We start from the raw sequence: 24,415 nt of genomic DNA on the forward strand, positions 1-24,415 counted from the left end.
GATCATGGGGCTATTCCAGCATACTCACATGGTGATGTAAGTACACTGCAATAGCCCCACAATACGATAGAGACTGACTGTATCATAAATTACTATGATGCAGTCAGATCAGGTCAACGGAACCGCGGTCGGCCCAGGATAATGCGGCCAACACATGAGCTGTGTTTTCCGGGCCGATCGTGGTCATGTTAATGAGCCCTAAGACTATATTTTCTAAACCAGAACACCCCTAAAAGATATTGATGTTGTTGTCCATGGTGCCTAGGAGGCGGTTCCTCTACAAAACATGAGACGTTGACCACGTTTTCTTATCAACATGGGTGAAGGAACACGATAAATAATCAAGAATCCTTTGAGAATCTCTCAAGCTGTCTATTGAAAGTAATAACATTCTTGTTGTTTTGTGATTGAAATGAAATATAGTTTAAGTTTCCATGGACAGAGTAAAAGAACCCAAATTTCTGAAGGATTTCCCTAGATACACAGTGATGCCGTTCTTCCGAGCTCATGGAATTATCCCGACTGTCTACGTCATAGGATCCTTCCTCAATAATTAGGGAGGATACTATGTGGGGAAGCATTGTGATGATACTTAGACGCTCTTGAAGGCCATGTGGAGGAGTCATTTTACTCTGTTCCTCAGGCCTAGCCCACTGTGGTTCTCAGTTACAAAGTAAATGCATTGACTGCAGAATCCATCCAGCAGAAAAGGTTTCCAAGGCCCTAGATGCAAATATGCCTGACTTTATTCCTTCAGTAGCTTAGAAAGGACAGTGAGGCGTATTTGGACCTGGTGTCTTGGCAACGTTTCCTGCTGGATAGATTTTTGTGGTCGTTTTGTACAGAATTTTACCAGTCGTTTACCATGTACTTTGGTATCTTGCATAGGAAAAAAGCGAAAAAATATAATGTGGCTTCAGAAAATAACCGTTTGGTGAGTACATGTTTGCAAAGTAGGAGTGTTGGTCATTCATTTTATTACCTTGTCTGGAATGATGGCGGCCAACTCTGTCCTGAAATAATATAAAACGTGTTAGGAACACAAGGGAAGACCTAGGAGAAAATGTTACATAAGACATGGATGTTTTATCAATGACCGCCTCCTGGGATTGAAGACCACACCAGGACAATTAAACCATTCATCGTGGTGGACTCAAAGGAGAACCTGCTTCATCAGGTCTTGTGCCAATAGGTTGACTTATTTTTTTTGCTCATACGGTTTTATTGGGTCAATTGATTCATAATACTCCACTTGGACATTACTAGCACAAGCTTCACCCTATATAAAACAATGTCTTGTAGCTGATGGAGACAGACAATATCTAGTAGTACATAGGTGCTAAAAAGCAGAGCTTGGGAGGATACTTGGGGGCACAGACGTGCACCTTCACTCCATGCTTGGAGAATGAGTTGATCTTTCTTCTTCCTGTTCTTGTCTTCTTGCTTGTTTTCACTGTGGGACTGTTGAACAAAGACATGAAATAAAGGAAGTGGTAAGTTAATGTTTGCCGGGGTTAAACCCATTGTTGATCCGGAGTTTGACGTTTCACATAGAGGAAGTGGGTATCGAAATTATTTGGGGGGGGGGGGGGGGGGGTTGGGCGATGAGAGAGGCCACCAACAAACCAGATGGCACAGATCTGTTTCTGTTAGATTAAGTTAATTATGACCCAAAAATTGCAAAAACAAGCAAAACCCTCACATGAAGATGAACAATAGGTGGCAATAGGAGAATTTCTCCAAGGAGTTTGGGGTATAGAAAATCTCAAAATCAATGTAACCCATTCTCAAAAAGATTCAAAAAATAAAGTGTAAAGGGGTTGTATGTGGACAAGAAGAAACCCAAGCTATGATCTCTGAGCTTACACTGCGGGAGAATAATATAATGCATGGTGCCCCTCTGTCAACATCCACATGGACGGGCTAAGGCCGGGTTCACATCACCGTTTCATTTTCCGTTCTTCTGAGCCATCAAAAAATAAAAAACGGATCCTGTATTTTAATCATCCTTTAAGCCCATTTATGCACATTTTGCATCCATTTTAGCAATTTCCGTCTGTGAGCCATAATTATAGACGAAAAGAAAAAAGTCCTAAATAAAGTATTTTTTCCGGCTAAAATAACGGATCTCAGACGGAAATGGCTAAAACTGAGCATAAACATTTTCTATTTTTTTTTCTGTTCTTTTGACGGATCAGAAAAACGGAAAACGAAACAATGATGTGAACCCGCCCTTATGCGTGCATTCAGGTGAATAGGATGGAGCCGTCCCATTAAAGTGCAATTACACCTGCTCTCCGCTGCAATGTTGATGGCGAGCAGGTAAACGGTGAGCAGAACACCACCATGTTCAAACCCCCTTTGCTATAGGTGCTCCACTGGGGTCCAGCTGCCATTTTTAAACAAATCCCTTGAAACCAATGATCACTAAGATGGCTAGGGAAAAAAAAGGGTCTGCTTTCTTTTCCAAAAACAGCACCACACTTGCCCAGTGGTTGTATATGGCATTGCAGCTCAGGCCTGTTCAGTTGAACGGTAACCTTAATGGGGTTATCTAGGAAATGAGAACGATGACCTATCCTCAGGATCACATTGGCAGGGTCCAAGTGCCGATCAGCTCTTTCAGGATGCCGCCGCACTCACCGGAGCGCTGGTGACTGCGGCAGGCTCCTGGCAGTTTACCAAGCACAGCGCCGTACATTGTACAGTGGCTGTGCTTGGTATTGCAGCTCGGTCTCATTCACCTCAATGGGGCTGAGCTGCGCCTAGGTCATGTGACCCATGTACGGTGACATCACCGTACGTAGGAAGAGGCTGCGTAGTCACCGAGCACTGGCCTCTTCTAACAGCTGATCGGCGGGGGTCCCGGGAGTCGGACCCCTGCCTAGCTGATGTTGATAACCTATCTTGAGGATTGGTCATCAGTATTAATTCCCGGATAAACTGCGCAGATGGACAGTCACTGGAACTGTCCGGATCACATTGGGGATGGGTTACTTGCCCTTTGCTGCATGACCATCGATCGAGTGCAGTTGCACAAGGGGGAAGCGCGTCTCTAACCTCACTATGTAAAAAGTGGTTTATTGTGACTGTGCAGATGCTGGCTGAGAAAACCGCAGAGGGGAAGAGAGCGCAGGGCCGCGCAACGTGTTCCTTTCATTTGTCTGTAAGCTGTCCGTGCTATGCTCATTCTCTATCACCTGCTAATGTCTGTGCAGCAGTGGTGGCCAGGCCTGGATTTATCTTGTCATTTTCTTGTGATGTGTAGTTTTTTTTGTGTTTTTTAGATGTGAACATTTATTTATTTTACAGGCAGAATGCAAATGTTTGCATCCAGTGAAATTGTAAAGTTTCCACTTTTGAAACCATTCCCCCCCCCTCCATATATATTGCATTATGCCTACTGCAGCGCCTGCCATCTTTACGCGTGCCCCTTGAAACCCCCTTGTGCATGACACAAAGATTCAAAGGGGACTAAAACAGGAATTCCCCCCCCCCCCCGGGGACCTGCACTATTGTCTTTATGCCTGGACTGTTTTATCCAGGTTGACCAGGATAGGCCATTATCATCACGTTGGCGGGGGTCCGAGTCCTGGCAGTCTGGTGAGCGCAGTGGGCTCCTAGCGGCTCACCAAGCACAGCAGCATAGGTCATCAATATATGAACCCCGGGAAACCCTGTTAACAGAGCGGTCACATTGTGACAGTCCCTCTGCACTCTCTCTTTGAATGGCTCCAAAGGTAGAGCTTCACTTTGAAAGGGTCAACGAAGCTTAGAACCGCTGCCTCTCTGGTCCATGGGCTTCGCCATTCACCTAAGGCCTTAGGGAACAGCAAAGGGGTTGTGCCACGAAAAATAGTCTACATTTTTTAAACCTGAATACTTGAATCTGAATACTTTTGGACTTTGTATGTAATTAGAAACTTAGTACTACTGCCACTGAGCTGTTCCATAAAATGTGTCTGTAGAGTGCCACCTGCTTTTCCATCTCACCGAGATGGTCGCACGCGCTCAGTTTAAATCTTCACTTGCCACCAGCCGTATCTTCTGTTAGAAGCTATGGCAGTTACAGGGAAAGGGCTACAGCACAAAAGACGCGCTCCCTGAGGTGCGAGCCTGCAGTAAATCTAGTAGAGCAACTGCAGCAATGCATGAGGAGATCTCGGGACCCATGTGAGGTACTGGGCTGGTCCTAGCTTTGTTAGAAAGAGGTTGTCATGTACTGTATGTTTTATATCAATCATGGCATCATTTTCTTTCTAGCACACTTCACGTTTGCATTTTCCAAATTTTTTCAGGTAACCGCCCCTTTCACCTGGTCATTATTTTTCACCGGTATTTGTAAGGCTACTTTCACACGGATCCGTCATGGATCTGCACAAACGCATCCGTTCAGATAATGCATCCGTTCAGAACGGATCAGTTTGTATTATCTTTAACATAGCCAAAACGGATCCGTCTTGAACACCATTGAATTGGGGTACGGATCCGTTTTCTATTGTGCCAGTGAAAACGGATCCGTCCCCATTGAGTTTCATTGTGTGTCAGGACGGATCCGTTTGGCTCAGTTTCGTCAGAAGCAGCGTTTTGGTGTCGGCCTCCAAAGCGGAATGGAGACGGAACGGAGGCAAACTGATGCATTCTGAGCGGATCCTTATCCATTCAGAGTGCATTAAGGGAAAAACTGATCCGTTTTGGACCGCGTGTGAGAGCCCTGAAATAGATCTCACAAACGGAAACCAAAACGCCAGTGTGAAAGTAGCCTAAGCCAAAACCAGGAGCAGGTTCAAAACACAGAAGAGTCGCAGATCTTCCCGTTATACGTTTTTTTCTCTGTAGGTTCCGCTCCTGGTTTTGGCTTACAAATACTGATGTAAAATACTGACCAAATACTGATCGTGTGAACACGGCTTGAAGTCGTTTTCTCTTTGCACAGTTCAGGGCGTCTCACCTCAGGTACATCTTCTGTGTCACTAACTAGAGACAGCAAATAAAGCGGATCTCTGTTGTATAACCACTGCAACCACAACATATTAAACACGATGCTCTTGTGGCATCCGCCATAGAAATAATTTTGTAGAAATATCACTTCTTTTACTTTCTCTGGTTTTGTGCTTGTAAAACAATATTCCCCTACTTTCCACCATTCCCTGAGTGGGACCTATAGCTCTGGTCAACCTGATTCAGGAATAGAATGCCGGAACTGCTGTGAAGACCGACACTTATAACAGTTCAGATTTATATGCCATGTGGAAAGCGGAGTGACTACCCCTTTGGCTACCATTAGAGGTTAGTTGTGTAGTTATCCGCCATAATTCTTGGTATGAATAGATATGAATTTGTTAATATAATGATGCGGTAGCTTCCAGCACGGCCATTGGTGCCATGTACCTGTGGAACGCGTATAAAGTCTCATTTGCCTATTGGAGAAGATAGGAGGCCATTGCATTTTCATACGGGATGTGAAGTCTTTTAGTCAAATCATTGATGTTCTTTGAGACTCATGTCTGGACCTCAGCTTTACATATGGTGGAATTTTTTAAGAAAATCAGGAGAAATATAAGAACAAGCAAAGTTATTTGGTTTGGAAATATGAAAATATGAACTTGTCCTGACGTTCGCCCCCCAGCCCCCGCTTCTTCACCTCCCTGAGGACCTTCTTGCTGGCTTAGGCTACTTTCACACTTGCGTTGTTCTTTTCCGGCATAGAGTTCCGTCACAGGGGCTCTATATACCGGAAAATAACTGATCAGGTATGTCCCCATGCATTCTGAATGGAGAGTAATCCGTTCAGTTTGCATCAGGATGTCTTCAGTTCAGTCATTTTGACTGATCAGGCAAAAGAGAAAACCGTAGCATGCTACGGTTTTATCTCCGGCTAAAAAAACTGAAGACTTGCCTGAATGCCGGATCAGGCATTTTTTCCCATATGAATGTATTAGTGCCGGATCCGGCATTTAGAATACCGGAATGCTGGATCCGTCCTTCTGGTATGCGCATGCGCAGACTGAAAAAAAGGTGAAAAAATAAATGCCGGATCCGTTTTTGCCGGATGACACCGGAAAGACGGATCCGGCATTTCAATGCATTTTTTCGACTGATCAGGCATTTTTAAGACTGATCAGGATCCTGATCAGTCTTACTAATGCCATCAGTTGGCATACATTTTGCCTGATCCGGCAGGCAGTTCCGGCGACGGAACTGCTTGCCGGATCTCTCTGCCGCAAGTGTGAAAGTAGCCTTACCTTCAGTGATGTCCGCAGGTGTTGTGTTGACTGTTCTACCTGGTGACTAGTAAGTTCACAGAGAAGTAGAGGGATCTGTCCGCAACCCAAATAAAGTGGGCCATCTATAGCAGAAGAATGGAGGACGAACTGGGGGATTTCGGTGGGATTGGCTGACCATCAAAGGTGTATAGTTTTGGTCCGCCGATGGCAGATGTCAGAGGAGAAAGAAGGATCGGGCTGTTGGATTTAACCTGCCAGATCCTTCTCATAGGCGATAAACCACCACCAGAAGTGTCTGGCAGCATCTTACTCCCTGTCCCTTTTGTGCACACCTGGCTGAGCCGAGCATGCAGGTGTACTTGGGAGGTAGAGAGTAATAGTTGTCAGCAGATCAAACGTTAACCCCTGCTGAAGGACTCCTTAATCAATCATTGCAATGGGAAACGCTACCCGTAAAAGATGTAGACATAATATTTTTGTGGCAATAATCTGTGGTGCCTGGTGGACTTCACCCTGATACCCGTCATTGAGGGTGGGGGAAAAAAGTTGAGTTTCGGTGAGGATAAGCGACATCAGGTGTCTGCTTAGGCTATGACCACATGGCGCGGTTGCGCGAATTGAAGCGGGCTATAATCAAATTGACTAGGACCCTATGGTTTTGTCTGTCTGTATAGTCAATGGTCTGGTGGCACATGCAGTACAGCGTGGCCATTAACAGTGTGGTCCTAATTAGCTTTATTTAGAGCCCACTGCAGTTCGTATGGCCACGTAGTACTTGGCCGCATCGCAACCGCGCCGACTGGTCGTACCCTAATGTCAACTCAGAAATAAAACTCCCGTTTGGTGGCTTCAGGTTGTATGTGGTCTGGGGACCTAGATGACACCTGACTAATTGCATACTTACCAACGTTTAGGTCGGTGAAATCGGGGCGTCCAAAACTCCGCCCCCTGGGAATGCTCCAATTCCTTAGTCCCTCCCATTTTTGGCACAGGACAGCCCAAGTTTGCCGGGACTGTCTCTGAAAATCAGAAACTTTCCCTGTAAATTCGGGACTGTTGGCAACTATGTGATTTTGTTTATGGCGGATGAGATCGGAAAACTCTCAAATGGTTCTGATACGGTACTTCGATGCAGTCATTGGCCGCACATTTTGTTTTACGGGTGAAACACAATGAGGGAGATTTATCAAAACTGGTGTAAAGGAAAACAGGCTTAGTTGCCCATAGCAACCAATCAGATTCCACCTTTCATTTCCGAAAGAAGCTCTGAAAGGTGGAATCTGATTGGTTGCTATTCAACGTGAAAAATTAATTTTGGGGGTGACCTGATTTAGGTGAATTTTGAGAGAGAGAGAAAAATTGTGTCACACATTTTCAGGCGAATCGGTGTATTTCCGATTTGAGGTAGAATTGATTTGGACCAAATCACATCGGTTGACCGATTTCAGCCAAAATCCAACCGGAATCAGATTTTGAGCAATTTGCTTATCTTTAGACGAGACTAAACCAAGAATTTCTAGAAATTTTGGCTCCGTCCATCATATGCCTTGTGTACAAAACGGACTGTGCGAGGCCTCAAATTTTCAGGCCAATCTGTGCACTTTTGATTCAGGTAGAATCGATTTGGACCGAATCTAATCGGTTGACCTGATTCAGCTACAGTGAAACTTGAATAGAATTTTGAGCAATTTGCTTATCTCTAGACGAGGCTAAACCAAGAATTACCAGGAATGTTGGCTCTGTCCATCGTTTTCGTAGTGTACACAGCTGACCTCGCTTTTCTGTGGCCATCCTGTTACAGTCCCATGTGCCCGGTGTTAACCACACCGTATCGTGAGTAATGCACATCATATGTCTGCATCACCTGTCAGCGCAGATTTCCTGTGCCACACATGAAAACCTCCTGCCGTGCCCACACCACGATGATGCAGGCACATTGGTTTATGTGGGTGTCAGCCTCGTAAGCAGGATGCAGCATGGCTGAGCCCTGACTCCTCGGCCCTGTTCAGTCAGCAGTGATTCATTCCAAATAATCTGCTTTCCGAGTGGCAAGATGAACAGTGTGAATTATTTTCACTGCCGAAGTGAACGGCGTCATCTTGTATTAATGAAATTAGCTTCTCTGACAATTTACTTAATAACGAAATGATGAAGGAAAAAAAAAAAAAAAACGACGCTAGGTTAAAGGGAATGTGATTATGCCGGCCCTTCCTGTCTCCCAGCTACTAATGTGTCAGGGTAGGTAAATATGGCAAATTGAGTAACGAAATTCTATAGTCATGTGGGTTGTATGCGTTTTATTTTTACTCGGTCAGAAACTGCGCCACTCTTGTTCACTGGCTGAGTCTGGTATTGCAGATGATTCCCTTTCAGGCTCAACTGGAATAATAGATACATCCCGTGACCTAGAGTGGCGCCTTTACTGGAAGGATAAGGCTATGGCTACATGGTGACGTGTCGTAGAAAAGTCAAGTGTTGCACTGTGACATGCTGCGACTGTGACACGACAGTCGCAAAAAATCCATCCAAGTTGGATTTCTGTGCGACTGTCGCGTCGCAGTCACAGCCAGACACTATTGACTATCATAAAAGTGTTGCAATGTGATTGTACCCTTTTTGTCGCGCAACTTATTGTTGCCCTAGCCTAAGGCATTTTTCTGATCTCGTACATCCCCTTTAAGACATTTATCAAAACACTAGTATCTTGGGGGGACGGGATGATGGCAGTCTAAGGGTCTATTCACACGTCCGTTGTGTATTGCGGATCCGCAATACGGCCCCGCCGGCACCCCCCATAGAACTGCCTATTCTTGTCTGAAATTGCGGACAAGAATAGGACATGTTCTATTTTTTTGCGGAGCCGCGGCCCGGAAGTTCGGGGCCGCACTGCGGAAATGCGGATACGCAGAGCACATAGTGTACTCTTCACATCCATTCCTGCCCCATTGAGATTGAATGGGTCCGCACCCTTTCCCGATATTGCGGAACGGATGCGGACCCATTTGCGGACGTGTGAATGGAGCCATAGGCTTAGGCACACCGGATCTGTTTTGATTTTGCACATCAGGATGCACCCGTTCCGTTAGGATGCGGTTGTGTGAAATCATAATGGGGAAAAAAGGGATCCGTCATTAAATACGGATCCATCACCATTGACTTACATTGTTTTGAGTGCCGGATCCTTTTTTTTCCGTTTTTATCACCGGACACAAAAGCGCAGCTTGCAGCGGTTTTGTGCCCAGTCACAAAACGGAATGATGCCTTAACGGAAGACATCCTGATACATCCTGAACAGATCTCTTTCCATTCAGAATGCATGAGGACTAAACAAACGTTTTTTTTTTTTCCGGTATTGAGATCCTCTGCCGGATTTCAATACCGCAAAACAACAATGCAAGTGTGAAAGTAACCTTAAATACACTGTAAGGGCTCATGCACACGACAGTATTTTGCGTTCAGTATACTGGCCGTTTTTTGAGTTCAGTATGCGGTACATATACTGGACCATTCATTTCAATGGTTCAGCAAAAAAAACTGAAGTCTCTCCGTGTGCATTCCGTTTCAGTATTTCCGTACCGTGAAAAGATAGAACATGTCCTATTCTTGTCCGCAAATCACGGTGCTTGGCTCCATTCAAGTCAATGGGTCCGCAAAAAAATGGAACACATACGGAAATGCATCCGTATGTCTTCCGTATCCGTTCCGTTTTTGCTGAACCATCTATTGAAAATGTTATGCCCAGCCCAATTTTTTCTATGTAATTACTGTATACTGTATGTGGCGAATGGAAACACAAAATGGAACAACGGATCCGTAAAAAACGGACCGCAAAACACTGAAAAAGCCATACGGTCGTGTGCATGAGCCCTATGTATGCAATCCTATTGTAGAGCTTCAAGGGCAACCCCTTTAAACATGAGGGTGTGTCTCCTGCCGGGAAATATTTAGCTGGCTTTCCCCTACAGCTCCTCTACAGGGCAAATGTAGTATTACAGGCAGCCTTTCCTGTGAATATACATTTGACAGACCATGTCTGGAGAGATGTGGCTTTTTAGCAGCTCTCTACCCTCCCTCGCCGCAGGTAAGGAGCCCCTTCTATGATGTCCGTGTGCCCTAAACGAACATATGGAAAGAGGATGTCTTGTCTTGATACCAAGACTAAATCTGGCCATAGATATGGTAGATCCCACTAGATTTTGCAATTCCTAGGGAGACTGCATGATAGTCCTTTGCCATTCACGGTATGGCGCAGAGATAAGCAGAGCCAAAAATGTCTGGCAGCTGTGTGTTCAGCTCTCCATGTAACTCATTGGGGGTCATTTATCATTGCCACGACCCCATTTACGCAAAAACTTTTGCCCAGTGATGTCTTTACACTGCCCTTACCAGTTTCCAAAAAGGGGGCATGATGGGGGTGTGGTGTGGAGGGGGCAAGGATAGGTCATCAATATGAGATCAGCAGGGGATTGACTTGCGGTGCTCACCGGAGCTCTGGTTAGCACCGCGGCCTCCTCGCAGCCTACCAAGCACAGCGCCATCCATTGGATAGTGGCAGTGCTTGGTATCGCAGCTCAGCACCATTCGCTTGAATGGGACTGAGCTGTGCCTAGGCCTAGAAAGAGGCGTAAGCTCCCAGGGAGTGCCGCGGCCTCTTCATACAGGTGATCAGAGGGGGTACTGGGAGTCGGACCCCCGCCTATCAGATAATGATGACTTACTGTATCCTGAGGATAGACCATCAATATAAAAATCCCAGAAAATCACTTTAAGAATGATAGGAGTTTTTCTGGGTGACAACCCATATGGCTGTCTTTTCCACCCCTAAGTAAGTAGCCGCCCCTGTTTTCCCTGATCCATATAAAGGAACCTCATTTTTAAGGACGACTTTTCTGAGACACTCTCTAAATATTTTATATATAATATATTTTATTTCATTTTTGTACATTTTTTCGCATTTTGTGCCAGATTCACAGAAGAAATGTTGGCCTCTTTCCAACCTGAATTTTCGGACACATTTTTCGGCATAGATGTGCACGACTACGTGTGAGATTTGTAAGGCCGGGAAGAGAGGCCCTCGCTTGTCACCGGAGAGTTGTTTTGAGGTTACCAGGCAACGGTGCCAAGGGGAATATGTATTACACAGGGCCCCTTTCACACAAACATGTGCTTAGTAAATCATCATAAACAGCCATATGTCCTCTGCTTGACTCCTGCGAGTTCCAGAGTCTACGCCAAGCCCCGGATTGTGGTGGACGGCAGCGCTTGCGTAAGCGCGGATTAGGTTACCGTCTTGTAACTGAAGTACAGTACAGGCGAGTTTGAGACCGGCTGCTGCGCGCTGCCATCCACTCCACACACGGTACAGCTGCCTTTGAAGATCCTTGCATAGCTCAAGTGCACACAAGCTTGAAGTGAAGCCACTCTGTGAGTCACGTTTCTGAGTGCAGTTACCACGGCAACTTTCGTGTCTGCAGCGAACGCAACGAGTTCAAATCCTGAACCAAGGCCGACTGCTGCAAATGGTCGTAGCATTGTATCAGGCTGAATATAACGATTATCATTCCCACATGTACTATGATGTGGTACAGGCAGGGGTGTGGAGATGGTAGTCACCCCGGGGGCCCCGGAGCCTTAAGGGGGTCCATAGGGTTCTCTGCCATATAGAAAAACACCTGAATTATAAGTGACACATGGTAGGCAAAGTTTACAGGCTGAATCCCCACCCGGTCCCATTTTAGTCAATGGGGTCTGGCAGAGCTCCGACCATTTCTGGCTATGCTGGATACGAAGAACTAACCTAAAGAGGTCAGAGCTCTTAATCCACTGCATATACAAATGATAAAATTCGGACTGCCTGCAGCTACCACTAGGGGGAGCTTTAAGAGCTAACTGCATACTGCCCTATTATTGATGTATAAGCCACATGCAGTAAGCTCCCTCTAGTGGTGGCAGCAGACTAGGAGTATTATTTTTATTTTTTTTGCATCCAAAGGGAATGTTTCACCAATTTTTTTTTTCCAGTTAAAACCAGAAAGAGATACACACACATGCTTTTTTTCTTTTTGTATTCTGTTTCTATTTTCTGACTGTATATATTTTTTATTCTAATTTCTGAACATGATTAGGCCATTTTGCCTGAGCTATTGGTAACAGCATTTAGAGATATGCCTGACAGCAGCCACGATAGGCCATAGACACAATGGACAGGAGGGGACATCATTGACTTCTATGGTAAAGTTTTCTAGGTATGCTCTATGACCCGTGCAGAAGTCAGGAGGGAGTAGATAAGCTGTGATATCACCTAGTAGGAATGGTGGATCCTGTGTTATCTATAGATATAGGTGATATGTGTCATTGTTATTCTAACTGTGATGCTTAGTGGCCAGTGCAAAATCTGCAGGATTTTTTTTATGTAGATACTGACAATTAAAAATATAATGTCACCAAAAAGTCTTGTGGTAGAAGGAAAAGACAAAAAATATGATTGTCTTAATCCTTTTTTTTTAAAGGCGTTGCCTGTGTTTAATTATTAAGGACATATGATATTAAGGATTCTTATAGCTGGATAGTAACTTATGCTTTTCTGTTTTCAGCCTACAGGGTACATGGAAAATAGCATGCCATACAGCGCCATTGAGGATGTCCAGCTGCTGTCCTGGGAGAATGCTCCAAAATACTGTTTACAACTTTCGTTTCCAGGGGGGACTGTCCTACTCCAGGTACGGTAGACCTAGATTCTGATTTACCTTTGTGATCCAACATTAAATCTTCACTATCATTAAAGTCAATATCCACCTTTAGGTTCAGTATTTTGGGCTGAAATATTTTTTTTAGGCCGCAGGAACACTACCTGGTCTCATGCTGGTCCCTGTACAGTCCTGCCTTTTGCCATGACGTCTTGCTTCACTGCAGCTAATCATAGGTCACAGAGGTCAGACGGGATAAGACCTCATTGCAGAAGACTGGCGTGTGCATGTGGCCTTATATATCTTGGTAGTTGTCAGGGCCCCGTTTTATCTAATGCAGAGCTTCGAATTCCCTGCATAGACAGTTGAATGTTAACATTTGGTGTGACTGCAGCTGCCACTAGGGGGAGCTTACTGCATATGATTCATATGCAGTAAGCTCTTGAGCACCACTTAGTCCTTAAAGGGGTTGTCCGGGTTCAGAGCTGGCACTTCACACATTTAGCCTGTATCATTGGAGCATTTCTTGCTCTGAGGCTCCCCCTTAACCCTGCACAGCGCTGGGCAAGGGCTGCTTGTTCACTGCCGGTGACGTACCTGGCTCCTTTTTCAGTTTGCTAGGTGGAGGCTTTCTCCTAGCAGTGATACTGGTGACATCACTAGCACAAATGGGCGGCCTTTAGTGCTGCCCTAGCCTGTAAAACGGCCTAGGCCAGCGCTAAAGACAGGCAATTTGTACCGATGACATCACCGGGCTCACTGCTAGGCAGAAGCCTCTACCTATCATGCCCATGAGAAGTAGTGAAGAAAAAGCTCTTGTCCTGCACAATGCAGTGCAGGACTAAGGGGGAGCATCAGAGCTGGAAATGCTCCACTGATATAGACTAAATGTGTGAAGGGGAGCTTATGTCCGGGTTCTGCTCTGAACCTGGACGCCCCCTTTAACTCGGCCTATGGAAGGGGATTAGAGCGCTGTATCAGACAAACTAAGCTTCATCCTCTATAAAGATATGTTAAGAAATGTTATCTGTGTTACAATTTTGAACCTTTTTAGATTAAAAGAACAAAATGGTGTTCAGGTGACTTGATACAAAACATTAGAGTATCTTTGGGGACAAGGCAACATTGAAGTGATATAATTGATACATTAAATACCTTATATCCATGCTTCAAGAGTTCCAGAGTTTAAAATTTCACAAATATTCACCTAGAATATGTCTGCTTATGTTAAAGGGGTTATTTAAGATTTAAAAAAAGGTTTGCTTTGATTTCCCAGATACAACGTTACTCTTGTCCATTTACTCTAATGTATATAGGCACCTCTACATAGTTTTATTTTTCTGTGAGTGCAGAGATTCTGAGATGATTTGGATATTATTACAATCTTGTTAAAACTCAACTTGCAATTCGATTATTATGCTTGATGCAACTGTAGCCAATTCTGGTTTTGGCTGGACTATAATTCTGGCTGAAACCCAGTATTTATGCTGGAAAGCCATCAGATCCCTTTATAGTAAATGGGGACCCCTCAGTATCCAGGAGTATACGGTAAGTACGGTAGTCTGTTCCTCTGCTGGGATTGACGCAGATAATTTCCCATGCTTACATGATTTCTCATACCTACACAAATTTTGCATTCAGTCAGTATATTTAAAGTTCCCAAAATACTGCAAAAAAACAAAAACCCAGATCTTGGGTACGTCCACATAAGATATACGCTGTAGAATTGTCACAGTGAAATTACAGGCTGAAAATCTGCAGCGCTTTACAGTAGCAGCAAAGTGGGTGAGACTGAAACAAATCTACACTTTGGGCGTCATTTACGAAGATCCGCTTTTTACGCCAGTCTTTGATTTCCCCTGCAATGCTGGAGGATTGGCCTAATTTATGACGAGATATGCGCCTTGTCATTTATTAGGCGCGCCTCCGGCAGTCCATGCTCCTGAAGTGAAAACTACTCCAGCCCCTGACTGGAGTAGCTATTACTTCTCTTTTACGCCTGTTTTCAGGAGGAAATTTTAGGAATTTTGCTGGGGCGACAGCCCTGCCTGGCCTCCACCACTCCCGAGTGGCGAAGACGGCGTAAAAACACCCGTGCGGCGAAATATTTTTGTACAAATATTAAAGGGTCTTGGGACTTTTTTTTAACGCCTAGGACTAGCGTAGTGCCCTTTTGTATATGACCCCCCCCCCCATGTAAAAAATTAACTGAGAAATTGGCATGCGGTGCTGATTTTAAATGAGCGCACATTTTGTAATCCGCAGCCCAATCTGCACGCGGATTTCGATGTGGCAGATTTTCTGCAGCGACATAAGCCCCCGGATGGACTTTTCCATCTGTGATTTACGGCCTCATTTTCAAGGTCCTGTACGGATATTCACCGTGCAGGTTTCTCTGGATAGTAAGGAGTTAAATCCGATTCCCAGTCCAGAAGGTATTATTGCAGAGTTCATTTTCCCTGAGTAAATGTTTTGCACACGCAGCACGTGGTGCCTTTTTACCCCCGTCCCCTCCTCTTAATAATCAGCAGGTAACCAGATGGAAAGATAAACAGGGGAGAAGCCCTCGGAAAGCACAGGATACACAGTAGCTTGTTCAGCAGCTTGGCTTCGGGTCATGGGAGATGCGGTCGTGTGCTTCAGGTGGACAGGCCCGGCTTGTACTTGTCTCTGTGTTTATCCACTTTCCCTTTTGTCTGATGAATTCAACTGCTGTTTGTGTTGTGAGGCGGAAAAAAAACAAAAACCCTATAAACAAAGAAAAGGTAAAAAAGACTGAAATCTAAAGAAAAAACAAAACAAACTTCATACGTGCATTCTAAATTTTGAAATCGCATTATCATATGGTATGAAGGGGAACAAGGTCATAAAACATTATAAGGCCTGAGTGAGAAGGGCATACTTTCCAACTGCTCGTGCAACGGAGCGCATACAGACCAGGGAACCGGTCTTGTCGAAAATATAGTCAATTCTGCAAGCAGGAGATGCTGAGCAGATTGATATGGAGTTTTGTGGGGGAAGATTCGGTAAAACTTGTAATTTATTGATCTGAACATCTGCTTATTCTGGGCTTAGGAGTCCAGTGGGCGGTCTCACTCCATGATTGACAGCCTCCTCTGACACACAGATAGCTGTTACAGATTAAGGTCTCACACAAACCACGGATCCACAAAACACAGATCCTGGCCGTGTGCATGCCACCATTTCTTGCCACAACTATAGAGCTGTCCTATCCTTGTCAGCAAAACCGACAAGAATAGGACTTGTTCGATCTCTTTTGCAGGCCGACAGAATGGACATGTGGATTTTTTGCAGCCCCATAGAAATGAATGGGCCCGCATCCAATCCGCTTTGGATGGGAGCAAAAATACGGTTGTGTGCATGAGGTCTAAGACCACCCACTGGACTCCTGAAAGTGCTGCCCTACATTGAGGTGGCGTCGCATTTTGGATGCAGAAAAAATGCGATTCTTATCCCTATCTCATCTGAGACTAATTGATTCAAGTATATGGGTGCACAAAAAAAACGGACATCCACGGACACCCTATGGACATCCATACAGATTGACATAGATACATTTTTTATGGATGTAAATTGGAACGGCCGTCTGAATTGGGCCTCATGCGTAACATGAAGGTGCATCAGGGGTTTCCATCCATATATCCATTCCTAGACAGGTTTCATCTACACAGATCTGCAGGGATTCCGTCCTGTCTGGACTTATCCTTGAGGCTCATTCACACTTCAGTATTGCCGACCTCCATACGTTATGTTTGTTTTGTTGTGTGTTTTTTGTTTGTTTGTTTTTACATCCATATTTCACAACAAAAACAAACAAAACAAGAAAAACATAAGGATGAAAAATGGACAACAGCAAAACAGAACAAATAGTAAAAAACAAAACAAAAAAACCCCCAGTATTTTCAGAAGCTGTGTAAACGAGACCTTATGGTGAAGTAAGAGTCTTATTATTTTTGACTGAGCAGACAAAATGGTTGTCCCTTCTATATTAAAAGGGGGTGTCTCATCTCAGACATTGATGGCTCATCGCTAGGTTATGTCATTGTTGTTAGACATGTGTGGGTCCCACCTCTAGGATCTGCTCCCATCTCCAGTACGGGACCCCGAAAGTTAGTGAGAGTGCAACCCCCCCCCTGCGCAGGTACTGTCCACTCAGTGCCATGAAAGTACCAAAAATAGCCGAGCTTTTCTCAGTCCCATAGCGTTGAATGGAGAAGCTGTGCATGCTTGGCTGGACTCCCTTCATTTCGGGAACCATGTTCTGGAGATAGGTGCAGGTCCCACCTCTGAGACCCGCATCTATCTGACAACCTAGCCATATGCCATCAAGGTCTGTGATGACACAACCCCTTTAATGTTGGCCCTAGGAGTAAAAAGATACTAAAAAACACAAAGCGGGTCACCGGTCCGGTAGTTTTTTTCAATGTTATCTCTATATACTTTGTTACACTAGGATTCCCCTCATTGACTGCTTTTGGATGGAAGCCATTGTGCTTTGATGCAAGCAAATTCGGCATGAAGCGAGTATTTATAGGGGTCCCGCATTAACGCCTCGGTGACAGACACTCCAGATATTTTTTTTTTATTTTTTTTTCAAAGTTGTGGACTTTTTCCACTGCAACAACTGGGGTGAAGCGGAAGACGAGGACATTTCTGCCTCATTCAGCACAATTAACACCTAATGAGCAACGCTTCTCTGAGCTAGTTAAAAATTACAGAACTCTTTGGCCGCCCAGGTGATAAATCTTTCTGGGAGCATTACTGCCTCCTAATTGCCTTCTATGTTGTTTAGTTTACACATAAAGGGCCATTTGTACACGCGCCTCCCAGCGTTCATTTATCATGCGCTCCCTGTAATGGAAGGACTGGCCTTGTGCACTATTAATGGCTGGGAGGTGATCCGTGCTCAGCATATAATGGAGAAGCGGCCTCCACGGCTATTGTCAGGGTGTCATAGCTGAGATAATCTATGTCTCCTATGACACCTACCACAACGTTATGGACTGTACACACCGCATCAGCTTTCAATGTGATTGTCTGGTTGGGTTTCACAATGTTGAGTAGTTGTACTGGTGGAGGGGGGCTCCTTAAAGGGACAGCAAGGAGCACCTGTGAATGGAATAGGAAGTTTCAGGTTCTAAAGTCCACTATGTTTAGAGCTTTCTTGCTTCAGGAGGGGGTCTGACAACTGAAAGATGACTCAAAAACCTTGGGTACTGGGGAGACCTTCTAATTAGGTTTAACTCAGAGAGTGTTTTCTGAGAATTGTAGGCTATTCGTGGATGCTCTGAGCTTTAAAAGGGGTTTTTAGAGATTTTGATATTGATGGCCTAATCTCAGGATAGGCCTTGAATAAGGGATTGGTGGGAGTCCTAACGATATGCTGTCAGTGTCTAAGATGGGAATACCCCTCCTTTCCATTCTGCCGGACCTGCAGAGGGAAAATGACCTGCTGTCACGATGCGCTCTGTGCGTGGTTCCAGGAGGTGGGGACGGCCGAGACGTGCTCACGTCATCAGCGCGTCGCCGTGGTAACCACTCTGGGGCTGAGCGCCGAGCTGATCACTCGGCGCTCGCCTGTATGTGTTTGTCTTCCCTGCACTATCCTAGCTAAGGGTTTGTCGACCAGTTGTCCCTTGTCGCTAGGACTTGCGAGGCAAGTAGGCAGGGACAGGGGTGAGAGTGGTGTTTAGTGGTCACTACCCCACCCCCTGTGTGAGACACTTGCTTCCTGGCACTGGCTCTACCCGCTCCTTCTCTTCCAGGCCTGTGATGCTCCGCTAGGCTCCATTGATGTCAACATCCGGTTTGACATCGCAACAGCCAATCGCAGGCCCTGGCTGTGTCTGTCTTCCTTTGTGTCTTGACAAATGGTCACATGACACAAAGGGAGCCAGACATCACTTCGGTTGTGATTGGCTGAGGCGATGTCAAACCAGATGTTGACGTTAATGGGGCCCTGCGGAGCATCACTAGCCTGGAGGAGAAGGAGCAGGGAACGGGCACTGGGAATAGCCTGCCGGATCTCTCTACATACCGGCATTGCCGGAAGCTACCGCGTTGCCGTCTGGCCCTATTATTTATAATGGGGACCGGTGGAGATCCAGCTGCAACCCGGGCATCAGGTAGCGTCCGGCAATTCCTGGTCCAAACCTCTCCAATGTGAAACTAGCCTTGGTCATCTTTCCTGTGCAGGTCCTGCAAAATGCCGGGGAGGTTTGCCAACCCCCTCCCTCTCCATTCTTGCACAACCCCTTTAAGGGCTCAGCAGTACTTTGATTCTTTGACACTAGAGGCATTGAAAGTTGAAAAGGCAAAACAAACTCACCCTTGGCAAACCGGCAGGTTTACTTATCATTTGGACACTGGGTCTCTAATGTGAACCTGGGATCTGAGATGCTGTTACCTCAACAATTGTTGTCACTGAAAAAAAAAAATGCGGTATTGTTCATTTTCAATAAGAGACTTTGCTGCCCTGATTAAATGTGTACCCAGCATGGAGCAAATATTGACATGCACTGCAGGAAGCAGATACTAAAGAACCATTGTTATGGGTACACCGCACCAAGTCTGCCCGGAGGCCACTAATGTCCACAGCAGGAAGAGCAGATATTTACCTGAGAGGAGACTCCAGGAAATAAATGTGACCTGATGGAGATGATGGAGGTGGGCTTGTTGACAATGACAGAGAATATCATCTTGTAGGTGAACTCCCACTCGAACTACACATCTCAAGCGGGTTCTCCAGAATTAGAAGAAAATGGTGTCTTTCCTCTAGGAAGAGAGCCACACTAGTCCATGGGTTATGGCAGTTCAGTTCCACCAACATGAATGTGACTGAGACACAATAGTGGACAGGTGAGGCAATGTTCTAGTTAGAGAGCAGCCATGTTTTTCTAATCCTGGATTCATACTCTGTCCAGTGTCAAACTGTGGTTCCTTGGACCCACCAAAGGAAATTTTTCATGAAGTTCAACCCCTATATCATCAATAATATCGAATAGGTTTTTGAATCAAAGAAAGCGACCCTAGTGGTAGGTGATGATCTCCAAAGGCAGCTCCAAATGGGATTTTTTCTTTGGACCTTTGGGCCCACTATTGCATTAGAGCCTGGGCCCTCCAGAAGATTCTCTGGTGGGCCAGTCCGACCCAGACTCTTTCCATGGAGACATAAATCAGCAGAAGAGCTGTAGGCACAAACGATGAGGCGTTTTAGCTGAGAGAGACTTTGCGTAGCTCATATTTTTTTACATTTCAGATGCATTGGAATAATGGTTGCAAAGATGGAAATGGTCCTTCTTATTAATTGGGTCTTTTTAAACTTGTTAAAGGGGTTATCCAGACAAAAATGTAAAAGACTCAGAAGGACGTAAAACAGTAAAATAAGTCCTACTCACTTTACTGGTCTCCCGCCGCTCTCTCTGCTTCCTGGTCCCTCTTGACACACAGGAAATGACTGCTCAGCGCATCAATGGCTACAACAGTGACCCGGTGATTGGCTGAGCGCAGTGATTGGCCAAGCGCTCATTTCCTACATGTCGAGACAGGGGATCGGGAGGTGGATGATCGGTAGGGTAAGTATGACTAAGTCTTTGGCTTTCCGTTTGTAAGATCCGTTCAGGGCTCTCACAAGCGGTCCAGAACGGATCAGTTTGCATTCTAATGCATTCTATTATTTTACAAGGATCTGAATCATTCGCCGGACAACCTCTCCTCTTATCTTTCTTGCTTAAATTTGCTGAAATTTCTGATTCTCTGGTGGCTGCGAAGATGACTGTGAGACATTAGAATCCAGCATTTCCAGTTTTGTACTTACCTACCTTGTTCTTCCTTTCCAGGCTGCAAACAGTTATCTGAGAGACCAGTGGTTCCATTCTTTGCAATGGAAGGTGAGTAAAACTCTATTGCCTCAAGCACCAGTCTAAATTGGCAAATCATAAATGGTTATTTATAGTGATTAGTATTTTATAACTTCTTCACGTAGCGTAAGGATGCATTTTTCCCATGAGGTATGCCTGTACAGTGGCGTATTCAAGGAATCCATCAGAAAATCCTTTTAAAGTATACAGTACCTCTGACATATACTGCAGACGCAGTGTGAATGCATCATATTTTACTTTACTTATCCTGTACCATTTTACGTGTCTTTTACTCCAATCCCATCCATAACTGCATTCAAAGTTTTCAATCCATCTTCTGATCATCGTTACCGATACATCCTTTCATCTGGGGCCCATACATCGTTAAATAACCTAACGACTGAGGTTTCTGTAGCTGCTACTCAATAGGTTTATTAAAGGGGTTTTCCAAGATTTTTATATTGGTGACTTATCTTTAGGATAGGTCATCAATAGCAGATTTCGAGATGGCCAGCCGATCAGCAGAGGAGGCCGCCACGCTCTAGTGAGTACCACGGACTTCTCACAACTTATCAAGCACAGTGCCATACACTGTATAGTGTCTGTGCCTGGTATTGCAGCTCAGCTCCTTTTACTTAAATGGGACTGAGTGGCTGATGAGCCCATGAACGTGACATCACTGCCCTAAGAATAGACCTGGGCACCGCGGCTGATGGGCAAGGGTACCCAGAGTCGGAACCCCAAGGATTAGATATTAATGACATCAATATAAAAATCTCGGACAACCCCTTTAGAGAAGAATTACACCAGAATTTACCTTCTGATTAGATAGACATGTCAGAAGTTAACATCACAGATGGTCGGAGAGACCCTGATTCTTGTGATTGAGCAGGCTGCGGTGGTCTGCACAATACCCAACACCCCTTATGTGTTTGAGATTTTGAGGGATGGAAACCTCCATAGAAAGTACTAGCGACAAAGCTCTTTTGCAACCATTGGTGCAGTGGTAAAAGGAACCTCCAAGGACTACTAGGTGGGTTTGGATGCGTTGCAGAGTACCACAGCCAACCTGTAGGAGAACTGCTGAGGTATCGTCTCATGTACCCCACCCATGTTATCTCCCGTGGCTTTTCTATGAAAAAAAAAAAACAATATCCTAGAAAATGGAAAATATTCATGATCTTGTACCACATTTATGTAGAAATGGTTGAGAAAACAAAGACCGGGATTAGAAACGCTCTGAGGCAACTTCAGAAACTATCATTAAAGTTTCCCCCGCGCTGCCAAACCTCCTTGCTCTTTCTGGCTTAGAAACCTGTAGTTTATGTATAATCACAAGGTATGAAGGAAACTGCAGTAAAATGAAGAATCTGCAATATGTGTGTGGCATCGGGGACGCTTCATCGCTTCCATGAGACTGGCCTGGAGGGGTTTCTGTAGAGAAATCAAACGTGTTTGTGATCCACTGGATAGATTTAAAGGAGAACTCCACTTCTGAACAACATTCTTATGGTGTTTCCCAGGTCAAATCAAGATAGAAAAAGGACCTATAACCTCTCTTGACATGTCTGTTTTCCTAACTTCTTGTATCCCCATGGTAATAACAATTCTGGAGCATCTATTCGTATGGCTCTATGATGTTCCATTCCTTTATTATTCCTGCTTAAAGTTATGAATGAATTACTAGCAGTTTACAATGAAGGTCCAGTCGGGTGTTACCAGTTAGGGGTGTGACCCTGCACAGTCTGACACTATCCAATCAGTGCTGCCAGTGTCAGATTGTGCAGGGACACAGCCCCAACTGGTAACACCCAGCTGGACCTTCTTTGCAAATTCCTGGCAACTCATTCATAACTTTTAGCAGAAATAATAAAAGGATATATCAAGTAAAGGTTGTGACATTACAAACAAAGAAAATTATTTCTGCTGTGGGGTTTTGCTCTGGTAGATAGGGTAAGCGGACGCAGTTCAGATGCAAAAGACAAGTTCTTAACGTAAAACCAATGCGTTACTTTGTAGTCTTGGTGTTTACTTCACACACAATGGAAAGTACATCTTGGTGTTACTTCACACAAATTGGAAAGTTCATATAAGACAAGTCACCTTGACGTCAGTTCTGCCTCCAGCAGTCCATGGCAGGCTTTAGGAGGCCTGTTTCCTCGGCCCATGGGTCTCAGTCCTCCAAACTGGCACCAAGCCTCAGATCCCAACACAGAGATCCTGCTGCTGAGCCCAGCTGCCTATTTAAGGACAGCCAGGTGCTGCCAAAAACCCGGAGCGGCAATTAAAATCCAGTCCGGTATTTGACCCCACCTGGCTGCAAATCAGCCCAGCAGCACACGCTGGGAGGAAAATACCTGTGTCACACCGCATACAGATTTCATATAGCATTCAAAATGGTCAGGAGTGGCAGAGCTGAGTTGGTCAGGAGTAGCAAAGTTGGTTTCACCGGTAGGTCACTCAGTGGGGTCTAAGCCCGGCAGATTATCTAGCTGAAAAATCGGATTTGCTAAAGAATCTGCAGCCGAAATTCGTGGCTCGCCCTTGGATTTCTTCCGTTGTTTTGCAGTTTGTCATGCAGAGGATCCCAGTTCAGTGGGTCTCACCTGCGGGTGGCTACCTGCCGTGGTTTCCACTTCCGTACATGACAGAGATTTCACATTGAAAACAATGGAAAGCAGATTTGATGCTGATTTCGACCTGGTATACAGGACAGAATCAACGTGAAATTTCCATGGTGGGAACGGTTGCACTGATGCTACCAGATCTTGATTTCAGAACTTACACAACAAGTTCATAGGAGGCTTTGAATGTTGGCTCCTGTGGTGTACACGAGAGGTGGAGTAATATCATAGTAGTAGTGTCTGGTTTCACAATGAAATGTTCGTTCATCGATGCCCCGGTGATTAACTGCATTTCTTGATCATAACTTCAATGGCGGCCATTAAGGATTCCTGTAAGGAGTCCTGTTATAGCACCAATTCCACGATCGTAGGGATTTCTTTCATGGAGAAAGTAGTCACTGGGTGGTCACTACAGTGTGGGCAAAACCTTTCAGATACATTGAATGGCTCATCAGTCACACAGCTATGACTTCATTCATGTTAAGTGCCTTGGTCCAGTTGCCTCGAACTTCTAACCAGTGGTGTCTTACATGGAATCCAGTCACGTTAAAGATGTAAAATGAGTGCTGCCATCAACTGGTATCAGATATGGTCACCATAATGAGCGGATCACATTGGATCCTAGCAGAAAGACCCAACACCCTTATGATTGGGAGATGTGGGTACGTACACTGGACTATAGGGGTCATTTATCAAACTGGTGTAAAGTAGAACTGGCTTAGTTGCCCATAGCAACCAATCAGATTCCACCTTTCATTTTGGACAGCTACTTTAGAAAATGAAAGGTGAAATCTGATTGGTTGCTATGGGCAACTAAGCCAGTTCTACTTTAGCTTGATAAATGAGCCCATATATAATATTTAAAGGGGTCAGCCAGTTTCTGGCTACTATTGACCGATGAGTAGGTAGGATGATTATATGACATTAATATTACTAATACTTCATAGACTATTAGTATGGGAATCAACCCCTATATGAGCAAAACCTGTTCACAGGGC

At 44.9% G+C, this 24,415-nt stretch overlaps 1 protein-coding gene across 4 annotated transcripts in view; it reads left to right on the forward strand.

Moving 5' to 3' along the window:
• The window catches only part of LOC120981239 (c-Maf inducing protein), a 167,338-nt gene that overhangs the window by 64,544 nt on the left and 78,379 nt on the right, over nt 1–24,415 (forward strand). For all 4 annotated transcript variants that reach the window (XM_040410846.1, XM_040410847.1, XM_040410848.1 and 1 more), the window contains exons 2-3: nt 12,821–12,946; nt 20,773–20,823. In XM_040410846.1, the coding sequence (XP_040266780.1) occupies nt 12,821–12,946; nt 20,773–20,823 (177 nt within the window). The remainder of the gene's footprint in view (nt 1–12,820; nt 12,947–20,772; nt 20,824–24,415) is intronic.

Source organism: Bufo bufo, chromosome 10 (assembly GCF_905171765.1).
Source record: "Bufo bufo chromosome 10, aBufBuf1.1, whole genome shotgun sequence".
Taxonomy (NCBI): Eukaryota; Metazoa; Chordata; class Amphibia; order Anura; family Bufonidae; genus Bufo; species Bufo bufo.